The 26,201-nt window shown below is 38.6% G+C and overlaps 1 protein-coding gene across 1 annotated transcript in view; it reads left to right on the top strand.

The window, feature by feature from the left end:
* The first annotated feature begins 8,703 nt into the window (after window positions 1-8,703).
* Window positions 8,704-26,201, top strand: part of LOC122128521 (zinc finger protein 836-like) — a 24,141-nt gene continuing 6,643 nt past the window's right edge. The window contains exons 1-2 of the mRNA XM_042703808.1: window positions 8,704-8,895; window positions 8,980-10,030. Coding sequence (XP_042559742.1) covers window positions 8,793-8,895; window positions 8,980-10,030 — 1,154 coding nt within the window. The 5' untranslated portion in view covers window positions 8,704-8,792. The remainder of the gene's footprint in view (window positions 8,896-8,979; window positions 10,031-26,201) is intronic.

The following is a 26,201-nucleotide window of genomic DNA, read 5'->3' as shown; positions in this document are numbered from 1 at the left end:
GCCTTATTGGCACACATCTCGGATTGATGAGAATTTAACATATTTCCTCAACTAGGATTTCTTAGGACTTTTAGTATGTTGTTCTGGACACCTCAGAGAAATAATCTAAGCTTCAAAAAAATTATTTTACAATTTATTCTACTTTTGGCTCCAAAAGGGGTTAGTTTGCCTGGACTATTATTTAGGCTAGCTAGCAGTACAATGGGCATATGTTATGCAAAACGTAGACACGTTAGCCAAACCAACATTTTAAAATGAACTTCCAATTGGACTTTTATTTTGACACTCTTAACCGCCTTTAATGTCTCTCATTGTCGCCAACTCCAAGGCACCAATCACAAACAACGTGGTTGGAACCCGGGAACAAAACGCACTGATGTTTACGGTGGTTAGAGTAGAAAGGGTTCCTATTAATGCTTTCTAGGCTGGATTATAGTTCTTAAAAATCCTAATATAGCTGTTGCCCGTCTAAAAGAAACCGAAGATGGCTGCAGAAGAAGTCCGACAATGAGCATTATGAGGCTATGACCCCGACTGACCGACGCCTAACATAGGTTTCTCTGGAGCTCCCGTTTTCTAGGTAAACCGAGTAGCCTTGTGATGCCAAATGTATATATGCCATAACTCCGGCATATCAGGTGTGTGTAAAGTTTGTGATAGGGACTCATATGCCTCTCCCTTGTACGTCGCCTTGGACTAAAGCGTCTGCTAACTTACTCAATGTAAATATGCGCCTAACAATAGTTGATTAACTCACGTAGATAAACTTGTCGATGTATTACATTTGTATCCTTTAACATAGAGGGTGGTCTTGCAATCTGAAAGCATTTTCTTTCATTTCACGTCATGATTTTGTATTGGTTGGTGAATTTTGGTAAGGTCATTTAATAACAATCAGAGAGAGCGAGCCAGATAGCGTGCAGAAGTCTGTGAGCAGAAGCAGCCCGAGTGCACAAGAAATTAAACTGAAACACAGGACATTTCTGCAAGCCGTGTATTTGAGTGCAGACAACCCGTTTTGAGCAGGAGCAGTGCAATTTTGCACCAAGCAGGGGCTATTTGAGAGAAAGGGCAGCTTTTGATGAAAAAACATAAAAAAATCTGAACCTGAACTAAACCTGTACAGATGTCTGATTTAGGTAGGATGGTGATTACATTAAACCTGTACACATGTTGGGTAGTGTGGTGATTACATTAAACATGTACATATGTCTGATTTAGGTAGGATGGTGATTACATTTAGCCCGTACAGATGTCTGATTTGGGTAGGATGATGACTACATTAAGCCCGTACAGATTTGTTCAAATATACTTTTTGTAAAATGTTTTTTTTTTTTCCTCACTTTAAAAAACGTTTTTCTGACTTGTGTGATATTGTACAGACCATCCATTTGTCCCTGGTTATCTTTTGTCAGATGTTAGGGTGTGTTTTTTTGTGTGTCTTTTTTGCTAATATTTTACTTGCATTGCAGAAATGTCCTGCTGGGTTTCCATTGCAAAAGACAGATGAGGTCTACAATGTCAGGATCTACTGAACCATCACAACTACTCATGTCAGTGAAGAATATAAAAGAAGAAGAATCTGATAATTTCCTACAAGAGTATTTGTTTGAAATTCAGACAGTGGAAGAAAAAACTGAACTGGAACACGACTGTAAGACTGAGACATACACATCACCAACCTTGACCTGCAAAGAAGAAAATTCTTCTCTGATGGAAATTAAAGAGGAACCAGATTTAGGAGAATGTGGTGATGACGATTCTTCTACAAGTAAGTTGCTGAATAGTTGGTTAAGTAGAATTCAGATCTAATTAATTCCAATGTTTTGTTTACATTTACTAAACACTGAATGGTTAGTGAATGGTTTTACTTGTGCTTTACTCAGCAAAATGTGAGTCTCATGGAGGGATGTCTGTTTCATTGTGAATAGATATATTATGGAAATACCTTAATCATGGGACACTATCTGCAGTCTGTTTTATTGTGAATAGAGATACTATGGAAATACCTTAATCATGGGACACTATCTGCAGTCAGTTTCATTGTGAATATAGATACTATGGAAATACCTTAGTCATTGGACACTATCTGCAGTCTGTTACATTGTGAATAGAGATACTATGGAAATACCTTAATCATGGGACACTATCTGCAGTCTGTTACATTGTGAATATATATACTATGGAAATACTTTTATTATGGGACACTATCTGCAGTGTGTTTCATTGTGTATAGAGATACTATGGAAATACCTTAATCATGGGACACTATCTGCAGTCTGTTAGATTTGAAAGAGAGAAAGAGTCTGCTGTCATTCTGTCTTCTGCTGTTTCAATTTACATTTTCAATTCTAACAAATAATAAATCTAGAAATAAAATGTCTGAAAAAGTTCAGTGTTTTAGGAGAGAACATAGTGAATCCCTTAACCAAGACGTGCTGTCTGTTACATTTGAAAGATGCTGTAGAGCAGGGGTGGGCAATTAATTTCCCCAAGGGGCCACATGAGATAGTGGGACTGTTGTGGAGGGCCGGACCAATAGGCTGAACTCAATTCTGCTCAATATAAGTTGTATCTCTTTATAAAAAAAACATTACATTGTATGGTTTTGATTAACTGCTACTGGTAAGAGTAGATGTTACATTTAGGCTATCAAAAAAAATTGGTGCAGCCATAGTAAAAACGCCAACATTATTTAATCAACATTTAATCAACATTCACCTAAACGATTTTGAAAATGAGCATGTTTTTGCAGTATTAAAGGTGTTCCCAGACGATCAATACACATGGCACACACACACACACGAGAGCAAGCTTGCAATGCAATAGTATACAAATGAATAGTAATATCAATTTTTATCAGCGCAAATGGTCGCAGTGACGCACACACGCACGAATGTAGGCCTACGAAAATAAAAAAACATCCCGCTTATTATACGGTTACTTGCCAAAACAATAGAAGACATTTCTCCAAAATACCTCTTTTTAATGATTTTGTTGCCGTTTAGTTCTTCACGCAAATGCGAAGCAACCCACCTTCTGACTTCAAATTTCAATGACTTTCAGTTACGTTAAATGACCGGACTACTTGCGTTGCGGAATTATATGAAAGATGTGAATTATAAGCACAAAACCCGTTGCCAATGACAGCAGTCATACATTTTTCGCAGCAGTGAATATAATGAAATTACAGACCTGCGAACGTTGGGATGGCCCATTCAAATCAAAGGAACTTTTTGGAACATTCTGAAGAGCCATATAATAAGTACAGGTTTTACGTTTGATTCCTAATTTACAATTGACCTCCGCGGGCCGCACAGGGACAGGCAAAGGGCCGCACTTTGCCCAGGTCTGCTGTAGAGGGAGACAGACAGACAGACAGACAGATGGGCAGATAGACAGAAAAGCAGAAAGGCAGGCAGACAGATAGACAGAAGGGCAGACAGACAGACGGATGGGCAGGCATGAAAGGCATGGGAACTGAGAGAGAATCAGACTATATTGATTTAAATGTGAATACATTAATTTATGACACAGATAATTCAAATGGGAATACATACAATAATGACACACAGATACATCAAAACAAACATAAGTAAAAAAAAAAAAATATATAACATACATTTCTGTATTTAAAAACCTCTTCTGCGAAAGTAAATGAGATCCTGCTCAAGAACCATTGATTGATGAATAACAGAAATCGAAGATGAAGAAGTTGATTCAAGAGAATTTGGTGACTTTGACTCTTCACCTACAAGTAAGTTGCTTGCTTATTGTAGAGGGTCGTGTATATTTACAATACTTGAATTTTAGAGAATGGCTAACTTGTGCTTCACAATGTCTGTTAACATTGACATTTAGTTTCTAGGTAGACACTTTTATACTAAGTCACATGTTGTTGAATTTAGTTTTTCTAAAGAGACGTTCATGATGTACATTTCTATCAAATAACCAATATATCAAAAAACATATCACAAATATGTACCAGTATTGTAGAAATTACATCCCAGATAGAGGAGAAGAGAGAAAATATTACTGAACTTTATTTATAATAATATAGGACACATTCAAAGGATCCAATCTAACAAAAGAGGGAACACTGAGCAAAAAAGGGAAAAAGAGAGCCGTCATAAACGCCCCCAGTGCAGAAAGACTTCATACCAGGAATTACATCAGCGACTGGACACCCGGGAGAAACAACATGAATGCTCCCAGTGTTTCAAAACATTTGCTAGACGTTCTGATCTTGCAATTCATCAAAGAATACACACAGGAGAAAAGCCCCATCAGTGCAGTACATGTGGGAAAGCCTTTACTCAAATTTGTCATCTCAAGAGACACCAGAGGATCCACTCTGGGGAAAAGCCGTATCAGTGTACTTCATGTGGAAAGTATTTCAGGGATAGCTCCACCTTAACCAGACATCAGATTACACATACTGGAGAAAAGCAACACCAGTGCAATACATGTGGAAAGGCCTTTAGTCAAATGTCTTCTCTCAAGACACACCAGAGGATTCATACTGGGGAAAAGCCCCATCAGTGCAGTACATGTGGATAGTATTTCAGGGAAAGCTCCAACCTATCCAAACATCAGATTACACATACAGGAGAAAAGCCACATCAGTGTTCTCAGTATGGAAAGACCTTCAATAGAATGGCTGATCTCAAGAGACACCAGAGGATCCATTCAAATGATGTGCTGCCCTGCTAATACACGATGGAGTATCTCTAACTGAAACTGTTTTTAAATTAGCTGAGATTTCATCAACATTTAATGTTCAAGATGTATTATTATTACATAAGTATTATTTGATCACATTTGAAACACGTGTTGGGGTAGAGATTGAAACATAAATTGTTAGGGTACATGAATTCAATAAAACAAGTGTTACACTGAAAATAATTCAAACGGTTTGCTGTAGTACAGAAGTCAAGAAAAGAGTATGGATGCTTGAAATACAGTGAGCAGTATTTGCTTTTGTATTTGGTGATTTTGGAGAGGTTATGAGACACTTGGAGACGTCTAAAGACACCATATGGAAACTGATGTGTAAACTTGTCTATCTGCTTTAAAAGTTTTACACCGACTGTCAAGATGTTGTTGCATAAGGAAATGTAAATGCTATTTTCCTAGGACATTGAAAACCCAGTTTTACACTGAAACTTAGTGGAGTTACTTAATGAGTTACTTTTCTTGACAGAATGCAATCATTATAAAAAGTGAAACCTACTTCTCAAGAACAGAAGACATCTGCTCTGGGTTAACAAATATTAAAAAAGAGAGGAAAGATGATCATTCCACCTAGATGGGTGATATACAGGTGCATCTCAATAAATTAGAATATCAAAAAGTTGATTTATTTCAGTAATTCGATTCAAAAAGTGAAACTTATATATTATATAGATTCATTACACACAGACTGATATATTTCAAGTGTTTATTTCTTTTCATTTTGATAATTATAACTGACAGCTAATGAAAACCCAAAATTCAGTATCTCAGAAAATTAGAATATTACTTAAGACCAATAAAAAAAAGGATTTTTAACACAGAAATGTTGGACTACTGAAAAGTATGAACATGTACAGCACTCAATACTTGGTTGGGGTCCTTTTGCATGAATTACTGCAGCAATGCGGCGTGGCATGGAGGCGATCAGTCTGTGGCACTGCTGAGGTGTTATGGAAGCCCAGGTTGCTCTGATAGCGGGCCTTCAGCTCTTCTGCGTTGTTGGGTCTGGTGTCTCGCATCTTCCTCTTCACAATACCCCATAGATTCTCTAAGGGGTTTAGGTCAGGCGAGTTTGCTGGCCAATCAAGCACAGGGATACCATAGTCCTTAAACCAGGTACTGGTACCTTTGGCAGTGTGTACAGGAGCCAAGCCCTGCTGGAAAATGAAATCTGCATCTCCATAAAGCTGGTCAGCAGAGGGAAACATGAAGTGCTCTAAAACTTCCTGGTAGACGGCTGCGTTGACCTTGGACCTGAAAAAACACAGTGGACCAACACCAGCAGATGACATGGCACCCCAAACCATCACTGACTGTGGAAACTTTACATTGGACCTCAAGCAACTTGGATTCTGTGCCTCTCCTCTATTCCTCCAGACTCTGGGACCTTGATATCCAAATTAAATGCAAAATTAACTTTCATCTGAGAAAAGAACTTTGGACCACTGAGCAACAGTCCAGTCCTTTTTGTCCTTAGCCCAGGTAAGATGCCTCTGACGTTGTCTCTGGTTCAAGAGTGGCTTGACACAAGGAATGCGACAGTTGAAGACATGTTTGTGCATGGTGGCTCTTGAAGCACTGACTCCAGCTGCAGTCCACTCCTTGTGAATCTCCCCCGAATTCTTGAATGGGCTTCGTTTCACAATCCTCTCAAGGCTGCGGTTATCCCTGTTGCTTGTGCATCTTTTTGTACCAATTTTTTTCCTTTCATTCAACTTTCCATTAATGTGCTTGGATACAGCACTCTGTGAACAGCCAGCTTCTTTAGCAATGACCATTTGTGTCTTACCCTCCTTGTGCAGGGTGTCAATGGTCGTCTTCTGGACAACTGTCAAGCCAGCAGTCTTCCCCATGATTGTGTAGCCTACTGAACCAGACTGAGAGACCATCTAAAGGTTCAGGAAACCTTTGCAGGTGTTTTGAGTTAATTAGCTGATTAGAGTGTGACACCATGAGTCTTTAATATTGAACTTTTTCACAATATTAAAATGTTCTGAGATACTGAATTTTGGGTTTTCATTAGCTGTCAGTTATAATCATCAAAATTAAAAGAAATAAACACTTGAAATGAGTGCTGTCAAACGATTCAAATATTTAATCGCATTTATGTCATAGTTAACTCAAAATTAATCACGATTAATCGCAAATTTGTATCTATTCTAAATGTCCCTTCATTTATTAATTAATTAATTTTTTTTATTTTTATTTTAATGCCCTTATCAACATGGAAAAGTGGATTGGCTTGCTTTATGCAAATGTTTTATTTTATTGAAAACCAACATTGCCAAACAGGGTGGTACAAAATAAAATTATAAAGTGCACATTTCAGGTAAACAAGGACTCAGCCTATAGTGCAGTTAAACCATGGCTTAATATTTTATTTTTTTCAAGTTTGCTGGGAACATAGCAGTCAGGCCTCTTATTTCAGAAACAATTAACCCGTAACAGTTAGGTTACCAATAAAAGGTAAGCCTACTACTTCTTTGCTTTCAGCCAGCTGCCTGTTGACATTTTCAGACAACAGTGAAGCTGGCTTCTTTTGCACAACAGAACTTTTAAACGTAAACTTTCCATTCAGAAGCTTTTTATCATCCATTTCGTTTATAACGCGTTAAACTGACAGCACTAATAAATACACAAACAAACATACAGTATGAAAATGAATGGAGGCTTTCTTCAGTTCATCAGCCCACCCCCACTTCTCAGTTCACACATCCACCCCACCCCCACCTACCTCCCTTTGTGGAGTTTCTGCAGGCTAAGCTATGGCCATGCCCACCTGAGGGCCATCAGTCGTGTAAACGGTGCTCATTGACATGAAACTCCTGCCCATAATCCTTTGTCATGCTATTTTGGATTCCAAAGGCTCCTAGAGCTGATTGGCTAGATTTTAATCTAGGAAGATAAAAGGTCAGACAGAAGAAGCTATAAATGAACACCACTTCAAGAAGTCAGATTACTAAACTCACCTTTTTAAGGCTGGCACTGGTATTCTAGTATACTGTATGTGTAATTCACCAACAGTACAACTATACTGGAGTTCTTTCTTCAGAGATTTTCACTGAATTTTTGCATCAAAGGATAGTGTAACCGATTTTCTTTTTCCAAAACAGAACTAAAATCAGAAATGTCTGGATTTACTGAACCTTCACAACTGCCCACTTCAGTGAAGAAGGAGATAAAAGAAGAAGAATTTGATGATTTCCTACAAGAGTATCTGTCTACATGTAAGACAGTGGAAGAAAAGCCTGGACTGGAATATGAATGCAAGGCCGAAATGCACACGTCTACCATCATGACCTTGAAAGAAGAAAAGTATTCACCAATGGAAATCAAAAATGAAGAAGAATTTGATTCAAGAGAATATGGTGACTTCAACTCTTCGCCTACAAGTAAGTTGCTTACTTATTGTTAGGTTTGTGCATATTTACAAAACATGAATTTTAGAGAATTGCCAACTTGTGCTTTACAACGTGAGACTTATTCAATGAACATAAATACTGTGGGTATATTTTAGTCATGGGATAATATCTGCAGTCCTTTATAATCAAAAGAGAGAAAGTGTCTGCCATAATTTTTTTCTCTAATTCTGTAACTCAATTGTGTGTGCATCTCTGTTTACATTTACATTTAGTCTCTTGGTAGACACTTTTATACTAAGTAACTTCAAAGTGATTTCTATCAAATAACCAATATGTCAAAAAACATATCACAAATATGTACCAGTGTTGTAGAAATTACAGCCCAGATAGAGGAGGAGAGAGAAAATATTGCTGAACTTTATTTATAATATTTTAGGACACATTCAAAGGATCCAATCTAACAAAAGAGGGAACTCTGAGGAAAAAAGAAACAAAGAGAGATGTCACAAACGCCCCCAGTGCAGAAAGACTTCATACCAGGAATTACATCAGCGACTGGACACCAGGAAGGAACAACATGAATGCTCTCAGTGTTTCAAAACCTTTGCCAAACCTTCCCTTCTTTCAATTCATCAACGAATACACACAGGAGAAAAGCCACACCATTGCAGTACATGTGGGAAGGCCTTTGGTAAAATGTCTACTCTCAAGACACACCAGAGGATCCATACTGGGGAAAAGCCGTATCAGTGTACCTCATGTGGAAAGTATTTCAGGAATAGCTCCATCCTCACCACACATAAAATGATCCATTCTGGGGAAAAGCCACACCAGTGTAGTACATGTGGGAAGGCCTTCAGTACATTGTCTCATTTCAAGACACATCAGAGGATCCATACTGGGGAAAAGCCGTATCAGTGCACTACATGTGGGAAGGCCTATGGTCGAAAGTCTTATCTCAAGACACACCAGAGGATCCATACAGGGGAAAAGCCCCATCAGTGCAGTACATGTGGGAAGGCCTTCAGTGAAATGGGTTCTCTCAAGAAACATCAGAGGATCCATACTGGGGAAAAGCCACACCAGTGCAGTACATGTGGGAAGGCCTTTAGTCAAATGTCTTCTCTCAAGATACACCAGAGGATCCATACTGGGGAAAAGCCACACAAGTGCAGTACATGTGGGAAGGCCTTTAGTCAAATGTCAAAATTCAAGACACACCAGAGGATCCATACTGGGGAAAAGCCACACCAGTGCAGTACATGTGGGAAGGCCTTTAGTAAAACGTCTGATCTCAAGATACACCAGAGGATCCATACTGGGGAAAAGCCACACCAGTGCAGTACATGTGGGAAGGCCTTTAGTTCAATGTCTAATCTCAAGAAACACCAGAAGATCCATACTGGGGAAAAGCCATACCAGTGCAGTACATGTGGGAAGGCCTTTATTAAAATGTCTACTCTCAAGACACACCAGAGTATCCATACTGGGGAAAAGCCACACCAGTGCAGTACATGTGGGAAGGCCTTTAGTTCAATGTCTAATCTCAAGAAACACCAGAAGATCCATACTGGGGAAAAGCCATACCAGTGCAGTACATGTGGGAAGGCCTTTATTAAAATGTCTAATCTCAAGAAACACCAGAGTATCCATACTGGGGAAAAGCCACACCAGTGCAGTACATGTGGGAAGGCCTTTAGTAAAACGTCTGATCTCAAGATACACCAGAGTATCCATACTGGGGAAAAGCCACACCAGTGCAGTACATGTGGGAAGGCCTTTAGTGTAATGTCTCGTCTCAAGAGACACCAGATGATCCATACTGGGGTGAAGCCGTATAAGTGTTCTACATGTGGAAAGTATTTCATGGAAAGCTCCAACCTATCCAAACATCAGATTACACATACTGGAGAAAAGCCACATCAGTGTTCTCAGTGTGGAAAGACCTTTAGTACAATGGCTGTTCTCAAGAGACACCAGAGGATCCATTCAAATGATGTGCTGCTCTGCTAATACATGATGGAGTATCTCTTACTGAAATTGTTTTCAACAACGTTTTATGTACAAGATGAAGTATTATTTTATCATATTTGAAATTGATGAAGGGGTAGAGATTGAAACATAAATTGTTAGGGGACATGAATTCAATAAAAGAAAAACTTGAAGTGAGTTTTTTCAAGTATGTTTTTGTGTTTTTTTTTTGTATGTGTGTGGGTTTACAATATATAATCGACAAGTAGTAGTTAGCACAAAAAAAAAGTAGTGTTTGTGCGAGCTTCCTAGACTCATGGCCTAAACAGCACCTCATATGAAGGCTCTGGGCTCATCAACAGCTCATAGATGTGTTAGTGTCAGAGGAGGGGGAGGGGGAGACTAAATGTCTCTCATCCTCATTATAGGAAACTCTGTATTTCTTCTGTTGAACATTCTCATGTCAAATGTGGAAGAGAGTCCGAGGAAAACGTTGCGATGTGCACAGGCAAGAGCCATGTATGACGCACTGCATGCTTCATAGGGAGAATGTTGTTGCCAAAGACATGAATGATGAATTCTCAAACGTCAGATCTCTCACTAGGTATGAGATATTTCATCCATACTTAAGCTTCTCAAGCTACTCAATTATTTGTCCCTCTAATTTAATACAGTGATGGCTAACTGTAAGGGAGAAAAAATTTCAATAATAAACAGAATAAATTAAAACGAGTTGTGTGTCACAGATGATTTGTAATTCTGTTCAAACATGTGTAGGGGAGTGTGTGTGTGACTGACACTTAGTTCCAAATAAATTATATGAATATCAGGCCCAAATTTGGGGCGGCGGGGGTGGGGGTCCCTGCTCAGTGTCTCCCTTAGCCAAGGGGTCCTTGGGCTGAAAAAGGTTGAAGACCCCTGACCTAGAGATTGATCGCAAACATTAAAGATAAAATGGCGTCCTAGGCAAAACACAGGTTATCAGAAACACTACGGGTTATCAGAAGGTACAAAATTAATTCAAACCAACAAATTATCAGACAACACAACAGGGCTGTAGCGCCGCCTAGCGGCGTGGCACATACACTGCCTTACATTTACAACACCTGGATTTTGGTGAATGGCTTTAACCTGTGCATTACTCAATAAAATGTTAAATCTGTACAGAGAGGAGACATAATATGAATACTACCTTAATCATGGGATACTATTACTATTGTCTGTTACATTTGAAAGAGAGAATAATTATATATTTTTTCTCCAGCTCTGTAACTTGTGTGTCTGTATCTCTGTTTACATTTAGTCTCTAGGTAGACACTTATCCTATTGAACACTTTTATATCAAATACTTTGCTGTAATTTCATTTAATATTTTACACAGTAAACATTTTCAGCTTTTTACAAAAAGTGAAGCTTCTTTATTTAATAGCAAATTAGTATACTTGTAAATTAGTCTCATTAAGGATTGCTTAAGAGAGTTTGAAAAGAGTTCATTCACATAACACTACAAAACTATATGGGTTAACACACATATTGTGTAGTTAGTTGTATAAAGGAACTTAGGGAATGCCAAATAACATAATGCTTCAAGGCACCTTTAGGGGGCGCTGCAATAACATTACAGGCACGTCTCCACTAGGGGGCTCTGCAATAACATTACAGGCTCCACTAAGGGACACTGCAATAACATTGAAGTCTCCACTAGGGGGCACTGCAATAACATTACAGGCACGTCTCCACTAGGGGGCGCTGCTATAACATTACAGACCCGTTTCCACTAGGGGGCACTGCAATAACATTACAGGCACGTCTCCACTAGGGGGCGCTGCAATAACATTACTGGTATGTCTCCATTAGGGGGCGCTGCAATAACATTACTGGTATGTCTCCATTAGGGGGCGCTGCAATAACATTACAGGCACGTCTCCACTAGGGGGCGCTGCAATTACATTAAGTCACGTCTCCACTAAGGGGTACCATATAAAATGGAGGCACCGCTTGGATTGTTTTCCATGTGAAGTAATTCTAGCAATAGCCAATAAATATGAAAATATGAAAATATATTCTTCAGTGTTGCAGGACAAAGTAGAAGAGAGAGAACATTTATCAAAATCTTTTGGTAACTTTTAGGGGTGTAAATCACTCATGACAAAGACGATCCGATTCGCATCTCGATACATGGGCACGATACGATACAAGAAAAGATGCATTGTTTTATAAAAACGATTCAGTACGATTCGATACGATTCGATGCGATTCGATGCAGTTCAATAATTGAAAACACTGAGTTGTGAGGAAACAATGGACATCATTCTCGAACATTTTCTTAAGTGTCTTATTAAATATCTTCTTACCAACCTCAGAAAAGATCGCTGGATTCATGAACGCCTGGAAATGTGTTCTTAATTGAAAGCGCTTTCTCATCCACCTGAACTTGCATACAGAAACGCCCCGCCAGCTCTTTATAAGAGCATGCTATTGCAACATGTGCACACTCCACAGGCAACGCGAAAGCAACTTCAGAGACTGATCAAAATCATTTCAAAGCAAGCACCGGTAAACCCAGACCTAATTTCACCAGGGAAGAGGTGGAGGTAGCCTACTGTTGCAGAATGTAGATGTGTCCATTCTATTCCACTATGTCTATATCCACGCGATTGAGTTTAGTGCTTAATTATTTGTTCACTGCCATTTGCAGTGTTCATATGGTACCAAATCACGGAAGTGCGGAATATTTGTTATGGCTTTTTATTTAACACCAAAAACAATACAATGTCAAAATGGCACGGCCTTTATGCCCTGTTACAAGTTATCACGAACAGACTGTGCTACCGTCACACACCTGTATAAACTCCGTCCCAATACAGAACAACGACATGCAATTAGAACAGTAAGGAACATTGTTAGGGAACATCGGTGAGCGCTAGTGCATCACATAGAGAAAAGTATGCGCCCGCCGCACGGCATTATGGGGCGACTATGCCGGCACTTTACAATATAGTGCTTTTATTTATGTTAGGACATCACCATGGCTCGGTCTCGGAATCATTACTATAAATGTTAAACATAATTGTTAATGATACAAATATTCTCCTATTTATTATTATTATAATTATTTAAATCCGAGGATGTCTGTAGAAACACGCAATCAACAACGATTTATCTTCCTTGGCCAAAGGAGCTAGCATAGCATAGGCCATTGAAATGGATAGGGTAGCTAGCATAGGCCATTGAAATTGCATTGGTCTTGGCGTTATTTGTGAGAATACAGCCTGATTGGTTTATGCTATGCGGGCTTTGGCCAATGACAGGCTGTCATTGTTCTGACTGAGATCAAATGCAACAGGTCAGTGAGTGTTTTGTGTTTTGCGTAGCAAAAAAACGGAGAGACAAACGCTTGTGAACCGATTCATAACTTTTAAATCGGGCAAAGACCGGTTCATGTCATTTTAATACCGATACGGGACTTCACGCACCGATGTAGTCGTATCTTACAAGCTAAAAACGGATATCGATACGTATCGGTTATTTTTTACACCCCTAGTAACTTTCATTTCACACGCTCTTTCATCACCAACATTTTCATCAGTTCTTTTTAGGATTTTGTTTAAAAATGGTTTAAATTGTTAACATTTTTCATTCAAATGATTCTAGCTAATAACCAATCGATCAAAAAAAGTGTGTGTTGTTATATTCAGATACTAGATAGAGGAGAAGTAATAGCTATTGGTTCAACAATGGCAAGAACCTTCTGAACTTCTATATAAGCACTGGCAAGAACCAAGCAGACAGCTCGTAAATCCAGTGGTGACAAAGCCCCAAGGAAGCAGCTGGCTACAAAAGTGTTCCAGCCACTGGTGGCGTGAAGAAGCCTCACTGTTACAGGCCCACTTGTGAAGTTCCTTTTTCTGTCACCTTTTAGTATAGAAGATGGGCCAATGCCACACACACACACACACACACACACACACATGCCACCGCTTGTAATGTACTGCTGATGAGTTAGTGATCAGTTTCAAAGGCTTGTAATGTAGTGTGGATGGGTTAGTGGTCAAAGGCTTGTAATGTAATGTGGATGGGTTAGTGGCCAAAGCACACCGCAGCCTCTGCATGGGTTGTACCATGCGAGGAAGTTCTCTCCTCCCAAATAGAGTTGGTTGGGTCCATAGCCCACCTTTTCTAAAAAGTTTTCTCAGATAGGCTACAGATAGCTGGGCCGGCCCTACCGCAACGATACGCGTCAGGGAGAATGGATGGGAGGAAGAGGCCAGGAGGGGGTTGAAAAAAAGAGAGGCATTGGAGGAGGATGCTGCCAAATGTGCCAAGCTTACCGATTTATTTTCAAGAGGACAAACACAAGTGGCAACTGGTAAAGAGAGACATAGGCCTAATGATTAGCAACGTAACTATTTGGCTAACGTTGTAGCGTTGGTTAATATCGTTGTAGCGTTGTCAACCTTCGCAAGCAAAATATTAAATTGAATTAAAATATTAGCATTTTTATATCACCCAATATATGGCGATCCATAGACTTTGCAAATATTATGCAAATATTGATAACAAAACTCAAACTTTATCTGTGTATGCAGTAAAATGTCTAAAAATATGTGAGGGACTTTGAGGGAGTGAAAGTGGCAGCTGATAAGTTTGTGAGTTGGGCCAATGAAAAGCTGGAAGATATGGACAACTATGAGCTAGTTGTGCAGACTACACTTCCAGAGAAGCGTGTCTGAAAAAAGAAAAGAATGCCAGGGGAGATTTTAGATGATGAACCAGTAGCCTCATCTGATGCTGCCTTTGAGGTGGGTGTCCATAATGTTATTCTGGACACTGTGGCATGGATAGGAGGTTTTCAGCAAATGCAAAACTTGCCTCAGATTTCGCTTGTCTTGAACCTAAAAACTTTCCTGAAATAAAGATAAATGGGCTTCCTAACTCGGCACTCCAGGAAATCAGCAAATGTCTGCTTACGTTTGATGACCGAGCTACTGTTAGCAAATTACAAACTGAGCTGTCTAGCCTTGCATACCAGTGGGAGAGACTGAAAAAGTCCTCTCTTGAAGGTTATACTGTCAGGGCATGTAGTGAGGTGGCACAGGAAGGTCAGGAGGATAGTGGCGGATTACCATATATGGAAGAACCAGAGATGGAGCGTGAAAGCAGGACATGTTCCTCCTGCAAAAACTGTGCCATTTGTGTCCATTTAATACTCTCACAGTACAACCTCCTCACAGATGCTTATCATGTCATTGGGTTAGCATATAAGTTTCTGTTGACTTTGTCCATCACACAGGTTGCATGTGAGAGAAGCTTCTCAACCTTAAAATTTGTGAAGAATAGGCTATGAAGCTCATTGAGTCAGGACAACTTGGAGGCGTTCATGTTAATGTGCACTGAGAAGGAAATCCTCATGTCTATAAGCAAGGACACAGTTATAGATAAAGTGGCTAAAACCAGTGCACTGCTTAGGCGGTTACTGATGCTGTAGATGCTGTTGGTGCTATTCGCAATGTAACTGTATATTGTGCTGTGAGTTGAACTGTAAACATTAGTTCAACATGCCTCTTTGTTGAAGAGTGGGATACGTTTCAAATGCTTTATTTATTTATTTATTTCTGCTTTTGTTAATTTATCAACCTATCCTTGTGGAATAGTGGAACATCTTTTGTTAACTTCTCATCTTAAATGGATTATTATTTAACCTTTACATTATTTGTTGAACCATGGTATTAATTTAAAAAAAACTACAGGATAGTAAGAGCTGAACTGTTGTTTCGTTTATCCAATTTCCTCTACCATGGAAAAAGTGGGCCGATCTTGGGCCTGAAATTCCCGGGCTGAAAAGTGGCCCCACAACGGCCCTGACTGTATTTATCTTTGCTAGCTAGCAGTACAATGGGCATATGTTGTGCAAAACGTATAAACGTTAGCAGAACCAACATTTTAAACTGACTTTTATTTTGACACTCTTTGTCGGTTTTAATGTCGCTTATTGTCGCCAGCTCCAAGGAACTTTCATCACAGACAACGTGTTGTGAACACGGGGAAAAGAGGCATAGATGTTTACGGTGGTTAGAGAAGAAAGGGTTCCTATTAATGCGTTCTAGGCTGGATAATAGTTCTTTACCATTTTAATTTAGCTGTTGCCCGTCTAAAAGGAACCGAACACGGCTGCAAACGAGGTCCCACAGTGAGCATTATGAGGATATGACCCCGACTGACCGACGCCTAACATAAGTTTCTGTGGAGCTCCCGTTTTCTAGGTAAGCCGAGTAGCCTTGTGATGCCAAATGTATGTATACCATAACTCGGGCATATCTGGTGTGTGTAAAGTTTGCGATTGGGGCTCATATGCTTCTCCCCTGTACGTCGCTTTGAACAAAAGCGTCTGCTAAATGACTAAATGTAAATATGCGCCTAACAATAGCTGATTAACTTGTCGATGTATGAAGTTGTTATCCTTTAATATAGAGCGTGGTCTTGCAATCTGAGAGCATTTTAGTTCATTTCACGTTATGATTTTGTATTGGTTGGTGAATTTTGCTACGATTATTTCATAACAATCAGAGAGAGAGCGAGAGCGAGCAGAAGTCTGTGAGCTGAAGCGGCCCGAGGGCGAGGACAAGAACTGAAACACTGGACATTTCTGCAAGCAACAGAGTATTTGAGTGCAGACAAACTGTTTTGAGCAGGAACAGAGCGATTTTTCAAGCAAGCAGGGGCTATTTGAGAGAAAGGGCAGCTTTTGATGAAAAACATTACAAAATCTGAACCTGAAATCATTCTCTACAGATGTCTGATTTGGCTAGGATGGTGATTACGTTAAGCCCTTACAGATGTCTGATTTAGGTAGGATGGTGATTATATTAAGCCAGTACAGATGTCTGATTTGGGTAGGATGGTGATTACATTAAGCCCGTACACATGTCTGATTTGGGTAGGATGGTGATTACATTAAGCATGTACAGATGTCTGATTTAGGTAGGATGGTGATTAAATTAAGCCAGTACAGACAGTGCGGCCGCTCCCATAACGCGCACTACGCGCTGTGCGTAGGGCACCAACTCCTGTGGGTACACCAAAAAATAGGCAACTGAAAAATCATCAGTTATAATAATCATAATGCCGATATTATTTCATATAGAAATATTAGGCATCGTTTAGGCATGTATATCACAAAACAGGCAGAACAAGAGATATATTTAATTGCTCAAAAAAGGTTACGCTGAAATCTTCCATTTAAATCGTTTGTTATTAAAAGTTTCCTTAGCTAGCTAACCATAGCCTTAGCTAGATAACCATAGCAACCAGGAATCACAACTTTAGCTGCAAAGTTATGGATCTGACAAGAGGTAAATAGCGCCCCCCCTTGACTCATCTAAAACAATGTTAAAACTGTGGCCAGGCAGTGAAGTTACATAGAACGTTGAGACAGAGGGTTAAAATGCTACGAATGACGTTCTGACTGATTCTGATCGGAGTGCGGGCCCCAGCCTTGGTCTAATGCTATTTCAAGAGAACAACATGAAATTTGAGAGAAACTTGTAGTAATTGTCATGACTATTACTATGAACAATACATCCAAGCAAGTACAGTAGTGGTTTGCCAAAATTACACTGAAATGAATAGGTTTATGGTATGGCTAATGAAACCTTGCGATTTCCATTATTGTTGGTCAGCTGTTGGCGAGCCCGCACACCTGGAAGAAAGTGTCCCTCATTTGGGGTTGAGGAAGTTGTTCTTTTTCGTTTTAATACAATGTTAAACTGGCAGAAACTAAAGTTTTTTTCTTTATAAAGGAGTTATGCTTAGGGCACCAAAATGGCTAGCACTGAGTACAGATGTCTGATTTGAGTAGGATGGTGATTACATTAAGCCCATACAGATGTCTGATTTGTGTAGGATGATGACTACATTAAGCCCATACAGATTTGTTCAAATATGCTTTTGTAAAATGTTTCTCTTTTTCTGACTTTAAAAAACTTTTGTCTGATTTGTGTGATATTGTACAGACCATCCATTTGTCCCTGGGTATCTTTTGTCAGATGTTAGGCTGTTTTGTTGGTGTTTTTTTTTTGTGTCTTTCTGTCTGTTTGTGTCTTTGTGGTGTTTGGGCATGTTGCTAATATTTTACCTGCATTGCAGAAATGTCCTGCTGGGTTTCCATTGCAAAAGACAGCTGAGGTCTACAATGTCAGGATCTACTGAACCATCACAACTACTCATGGCAGTGAAGAATATAAAAGAAGAAGAATTTGATTATTTCCCATCTGAGTATTTGTTTGAAATTCAGACAGTGGAAGAAAAACCTGAACTGGAACATGACTGTAAGACTGAGACGCACACATCACCAACCTTGACCTGCAAAGAAGAAAATGATTCACTGATGGAAATTAAAGAGGAAGAAGAATCTGATAATTTCCTTCAAGAGTATCTGTTTGAAATTCAGACAGTGGAAGAAAAGCCTGAACTGGAACATGACTGTAAGACTGAGACGCACACATCACCAACCTTGACCTGCAAAGAAGAAAATTCTTCTCTGATGGAAATTAAAGAGGAACCAGATTTCAGAGAATGTGGTGATGACGATTCTTCTACAAGTAAGTTGCTGAAAAGTAGATATCAGATCTAATTAATTACAATGTTTCGTTTAGATTTACTAAACACTGAATGGTTAGCGAATGGTTTTACTTGTGTTTTACTTAGCAAAATGTGAGTCTCATGGAGAGAATAGATATACTATGGGGATACCTCAATCGTGGAAACCTATCTACAGTCTGTTACATTTGAAAGCCAGAAAGTGTTTTTATGACTGTAAGACTGAAACGCACGCATGCATGTATGAGGGGCCTTTTAGGACTCACACTTACTACTGAGACACTCACACATACATGCATACTCTGTAAACCTATGCACGCTCATCTATAAAACATTATACATACTCGTCTGAAACACTAACACATACATATGAGAAGCACACAGGCATGCATACTTCTGTGTCATATACACATACATATGAAATGCTTACATGCATACAAGTTAACCATTTATACGTATCTATCTGAAACACTCATGCATGCACATATGAAAAGGTTGTATATATATATTGTTGAACACTTATACATTCATAACTGAATCTCTTGCATATGATTACAAAGATATAAAAAGTTTAGATACATGTGCAAGTGTTTTACATACAGTACCAGTCAAAAGTTTGGACACACCTTTCATTTTTTTGAGAAGTTTTTTCTTTACTTTTATTATATTCTACATTGTAGATTTATACTGAAGACATTTCAACTACGAAAGAACACATATGGAATGATGTACTAAACAAAAAAGTTTTATCTACCATGTAGAAAATAATAAAATCAAAGAAAAATCTGACCATTTCTAAGGTGTATCTACAGAGTTAGATATTGAGTAAATCAGCGTAGGTCACTGAAGCAAGTTCCTCAGTAGGGATACAGCCTCAGCTGTCACAAGCCTATTGTCCGCTGCCATACCGTTGACCGTTGGCGTTGGCTAAGATTGGTGCTTTGTCGCTGTTCAAAACCCGCACTCTTTGCTTCCGCCTTCCAGTGTTACCGTAGTACCTTCTGTATGCTAGTGAAATTTTATAAATTCATACTACTGAAACGCTCTTACATTCACTATTGAAACGCTCTCACGGTCACTTCTGAAATTACTTGTATGAATACATGTGAAATGCTTGCACATCCTCATGTTAGAGCATACATACAAATAACTGAAAAACGTATACATACACATTTGAAACATTTATACAAATATACAGTACCAGTCAAAAGTTTGGACACACCTTCTCATTCAATGGTTTTTCTTTATTTTTAATTTTTATACATTGTAGATTAATATTGAAGACATCCAAACTATGAAGGAACACATATGGAATTATGTGGTAAACTAAAAAATGCTCAACAAACCAGAATATATTTTAGATTTTAGATTCTTAGATCTTTTTAGAAGTAGCCACCTGTTGCTTTGATGACAGCTTTGCACACTCTTGGCATTCTTTAACTTAGCTTCATGAGGTAGTCACCTGGAATGGCTTTCCAACAGTCTTGAAGGAGTTCCCAGAGGTGCTGAGCACTTGTTGGCTGCTTTGCCTTCACTCCGCGGTCCAACTCATCCCAGACCATCTCAACTGGGTTTAGGTTGGGTGATTGTTGAGGCCAGGTCATCTGACTCAGCACTCCATCACTCTCCTTCTTGGTCAAATAGCCATTACATAGCCTGGAGGTGTGTTTGGGGTCATTGTCCTGTTGAAATACAAATGCTGGTCCCACTAAGCACGAACCAGATGGGATGGCATGTCGCTGCAGACTGCTTTGGTAGCCATGCTGGTTTAGTATGCCTTGAATTTTGAATAAATCAAAAAACAGTGTCACCTGCAAAGCACCCCCACACCATTACACCTCCTCCTCAATGCTTCACGGCGGTAACCACACATGCAGAAACCATCCACTCACCTCTTCTGCGTCTTACAAAGACACTGGTTTAACTGCAGCAAATTACTGCGAAAATCAGAGAATTCCTGTATTTTTTTGTTATTCTGTAAACAAACAGTTACAGTTAGAAAACAAAAGAAAAATTACAATTACAAGTTTGTTTTGTTTGAAAGGGCATACATTGTTTGTTAATATGATATCAAATATGTATTAGTGACATCTACAAATATTAAAATACATAGCTTTACATACACCCTAAAGTTCAAATTCATAAGTTTTGAACCGTACTGCAGACCTATTTATTACATGTATATCATCTTAATGTATTTAATTAGTATTTGTTTTATATTTTGTAAATGAATGATTACATATTAAACTTAATATTTAAATATTAACACTAGATAACCAACATTTTTGCTAATTTGGTGGAAAACACCAACCTCTATGCCTCTTCAAATGCATCCGGGTGCAATACATTTGTGGAGGAGGTGAAGGTGTTTGTGAGAATAAACATCCTCATGGGTATCCATCATTTACCCTCTTATCTTGACTACTGTTCATTTGATCCAGCCTTACAAGTGTCCTATGTGGCAGACACCATGCCACGAGATGGGTATGAGGAGTTATGCAGATACCTACCCTGTTCAAACCTAGGGATAGCAGACTCAGGTGACAAGCTTCAGAGAGTGAGACCATTACAGTTTTTTCCAATCATTTTCACACTTGGTTCAATACCATGTACACTTTCTCAAAACACTTAACATATCCAGCATATCAGTAGACTATGTGAACTAAATGGGATACTTTTCCATTGCTTAGATACAAAATGCAGTCAATGACCACTTCTTCCAAAATTCATGGATACCTGTCTCAATCAATGTTCACCACTAGCAAAACGCTGTGCAACTACAGCATTTTTTCAGATATTTAGATACTCTGTTCAAAACAGTTAACTTTCAGTTCAAAACCAGACACAATTTAGATCACTGTAGATGGAAAGATGCTGTATTTTCACAGACAAATGAAATGATACACTTCAAATGAGACAGATTTAGTTTTTTACTAATATTCATCAATGTATTTAGTTTCCATCTTTGTTTTGTTTGTTTGCAGCCTTGCTGCCAACTATACTGCAGTACAGCATTTGTGTTGAAATGTACATGTGTGTAAAATATAGATGTACAGTACCAGTCAAAAGTTTGGACACACCTTTCATTTTTTTGAGAAGTGTTTTCTTTACTTTTATTATTTTCTACATTGTAGATTTATACTGAAGACATTTCAACTACGAAATAACACATTTGGAATGATGTACTAAACAAAAAAAGTTTTATCTACCATGTAGAAAATAATAAAATCAAAGAAAAATCTTCTCAAAAAATGAGAAGGTGTGTCCAAACTTTTGACTGGTACTGTAAGTGTCACTGAAGACATTTTCCCATTATTACGGCTGCATATGAAATTCATGGGCCAACAACGAGACAAAGTGACCCAAAAAGGGAACTACAACAAACATGTATATCCAAAGTGACTTACAATATATTTTTTCCTGACACATAAAAGAAAAAACTATCCTATTATTGTAAGCCATCACAGTGGAAGCCATTAGTGTTTCCTCCATTTTTCTGTCAATTGTTTTCTGTCACATCATCGGCTCAATATCCCAGTGTGAACTACATACGGACTAGCTATTGCACATCTACTATACATTTTATGTAGTATTGATGTCCTATACTATGGTCCTATATGAGCACTGATTTCATTGTGATTGGCTTTCCACAGCTTAAAAGCTCTACCAGCTTAAAATTTAACATCACAACATATTACTAGCTGGTTGTCGAATAATCTGCTGAATGCCTTTTCAATATGAGGTTTTAAATATATTATAAATGGTTATCTTGCTATTGATTGTCTTTAGCTACTGTTGTTACCATGAGCTTACAGCTCAAAAAAGAATGGAGGGATTTGAATAACTAGTAGAGACAAACGAAGAATAATTAGAAGTGAGAATAAAAAAAAGTGACCCATTTTCACTTTTTTCTTTTTTACTATACATGTTATTTATCTAAATCGGATCAGTTTAGTAAGTAATGAGGCTGATGCAGTCACTAGCTAGCTATCAACCAACTCCTGACTGGCTCGAACTCCTCAGACTTACGTTACCTCAGTCAATGTAGATAGCTAGCAAAATAGCTGGAAAATTAGTCATGAAAATTGAGATGACGATCCAAATTTTAAAATACATTTTCTTCTGACAAACAGAAAACACAGCCGATTACCCATGTCGATTACCCATGTCGCCGTTATTTGTGCACAAAATAGCTCTCACCCACAGACGCAGGTGCTTGCTTCGTAGGTTGCGAAAGTCACAAATTGACCGTCATTTCCACAAGTGAGGTAACGTGAAAATTAGCTTTATTGAACGTCTCTCAAAGACCAATAATTAAATGTTACATATCTCTGCAAATAAAAGTGTCATGGGTTTACAATCCATTCAAATTTCATTGATCTAGCTATGTCTTATCAATTTGGAGAACGATGAGGCTGGTGCTATTGTAAACCAACACTTCTCAGTGACCGCCATACGAAGACGTTACTGGAGAGTTAGCTAGTCAGAAAAAAAACAGGAGGATACTAATATTACTATTTTTAATACGTTTTTTAATTTAGATTTTTCAAACATGGTCGTCACTGTCATACAAACGTGATGAGTCGTCGTCTTTGGTGCACAAAAATACGGTCTCATCCAGTGAGAACAGATGCAGACGTCTCTGATTGCTTGCCTTTACTGCAAGAGACACTGTAATCCTCAGGCCATCTGTCAGTAGCGAAGTTTAGTTAACAAATACTTCAGAAAAGTCAATGACAGCATACCCAGTTTCCGGTTTCCAAATAAAAGTAAGATCTTCATGTATCCACTAGCGGAGTATTATTTCATGAATTAATGTTGTAGTATAAAAACTGTGTCTTTAAAAGTTGCGGCCGGCCGCGGCCGCTATGGGGAAATTCTAACATGCTGTCGGCGGCCGCTATGGGGATTAGACCCATTCCTTGTGTTTCTTGGCCCAAGCAAGTCTCTTCTTCTTGTTGTTCTTCCTCAGTAGTGGTTTCTTTGCAGCAATTCCACAATGAAGGCCTGATTCACGCAGTCTCCTCTGAACAGTTGATGTTGAGATGTGTCTGCTACTTGAACTCTGCAAAGCATTTATGTGGGCTCTAATCTGAGGTGCAGTTAATTGGCGGTTTCTGAGGCTGGTAACTCTAATGAACTTACAGTGTTTCCCCTACCGTTATATTAGGGGGGTGCCCCGCCCCCCCAACGGCACCCCCCGCCCCTCCTGGAAGGTCAAGGTAATTTTGTTCAATTTTATTTTCTATAAAGCGCCAGATCACAACGGAAGTCATTTAAGATTACCTTTCCTATAGAACAGGTCTATAGCTTGTTATTTTATTAAACAAAATAAATAGCCTTATGTTATTTATCTTATTTACACGACGGCATGTAATTTCTGTCTTTCTGTAATTTCTGCGATTACAATTCTCTGCTCTCTGTATCACGCATGGCGGAGTTCCGCCACGATGCACACAAACACACACACAGACACGTGCGCGCACACACAGCTGAGCACGCTCCCACCAGCGGACAGAATTGGGCTTAAGAATCAGTGCACAGCTACGGACACTTAAGCTTTAAAAAACACATTTCCAGGCGTTCATGAATCCAGCGATCTTTTCCTAGGTAGGGTCGAGAAAGAGGCCTAATGAGAATGGCTACAACAGACGTGGAAACAGAACGTACGCCCATGTCCGCACCGAAAATTCAGAAATAGATCTGGCTTCCATTTTTTATCATTTTCCTCAAGTTGTGCGTGGCCCTTTTTACATAGAGTCTGGTAATAAATCTATGACATGTAATGAACATTATTTATTTTGCTGTGAATAATGAAGGAAGCAATACATCTGATTATTTCCCAAACCCTCAAGAGCTGTTGCCATGGAGATTTAACGTTACTTTCTGTTTGAAGATAAGGTAGCAGCTAGTGTTTAAGACTTTAAATTGGACGACTTTAAATTAATATATGAAATTGAACATTAACACCTATACGGATAAAATAAATAAACAAGGATAGCAAAACAGATTGATAAGCATAGAATGAGAACGGCAGAAACACAGGCCGGACGTTAGATGACGAGACAGATCATAGTTTTTTTTTCGTCATATGAAGGCTGAGACATTCATAACATTTTATTCACTCTTACTGATGGTCCTTTTGTAATGCCAACATGTGCACTTCGTTGTGGATAAGTAAAGCCTATTCTGCTACATTTTTGTAGTCCTGGTAATCTTTTGTTTGGCATATTGGTGAGGTTATTAAGAGGACCATTTCTCAATCGTTTTGTTCTTGATGAATTAATGTTTGTTTATTAATCAGTTATTTTTCAACAAATAATTCAATTATAATTACAAAGAGGACAATTCGCAACTTTATATCCCAACTTTCACTTGTTTTCGGCAATTTCATTGTAAAAAACACCTACAAATAAAAACTTTCATCGGAACTTTTTGGAAAAGCTCCTGCGAAATCAGGAATTTTAGGCCGCAAATATCTCAAAACATTTTCTTCCAGAAGGCCAAAAAGGTAAACTGCAGTGACAAAAGCTGCACACTTTGGGGATAATTGTCATAAAAAGACATGTTCCGATGTTTAGTTCAATGTACAGTTAAAAATAATTGTTCAGTTGTTATATTGACTGCTGTCATTAAAAGAAACACATGAACACCATGATTCCTTAACTCTTGGTCTTCCTGTCCTGGGGTGGTCCTCATGAGAGCCAGTTTCATCATAGCGTTTGTGGTTTTCGCTACTGCACTTGAGGATACATTCAAAGTTCTTGAAATCTTCCGGATTGACTGACCTTCCTGTCTTAAAGTAATGATGGACTGTTGTTTCTCTTTACTTAGTTGAGTGGTTCTTGCCATAATATGGATTAGAACTGTAGTCGAATAGGCCTATTCACTGTATAGAACTGTGCACCAATCCTGCCTCTGCACAACACAACTGATGGTCTCAAACACATTAAGAAGGCAAGAAATTCCACAAATGAACTGTTGACAAGGCACACCTGTTAATTGAAAACCATTCCAGGTGACTACCTCGTGAAGCTGCTTGAAAGAATGCCAAATGTGCAAAATTGTCATCACAGCAAAAGGTGGCTACTTTGAATAATCTAAAATATAAACCATATTCTGGTTTATTTAACACTTTTTTTGTTTACCACATGACTCCATATGTGTTCCTTCATAGTTTTGATGTCTTCAATATTAATCTGCAATGTAGAAAAAATTAAAATAAAGAAAAACCATTGAATGAGAAGGTGTGTCCAAACTTTTGACTGGTACTGTATATATATATAAATGGTATAAATATGTCAAAAGATACATGTTTGTGGGTTTTGTAAAAATTACAGAGGAGAGAGAAATAAAAATATATATATATATTACAGGAGACGTTCAAAGGATCCAATATAACAAAAGAGGGAACTCTGAGCAAAAAAGAAAAAAGGAGAGCCGTCATGAACACAGAAAGACTTCATACCAGGAATTACATCAGCGACTGGACACGAGGAAGAAACAACATGAATGCTCCCAGTGTTTCAAAACATT

Source organism: Clupea harengus, chromosome 26 (genome assembly GCF_900700415.2).
Source record: "Clupea harengus chromosome 26, Ch_v2.0.2, whole genome shotgun sequence".
Taxonomy (NCBI): Eukaryota; Metazoa; Chordata; class Actinopteri; order Clupeiformes; family Clupeidae; genus Clupea; species Clupea harengus.
Note: the sequence above shows the minus strand (reverse complement) of the source record. Positions and strands in the feature narration are given on the sequence as shown.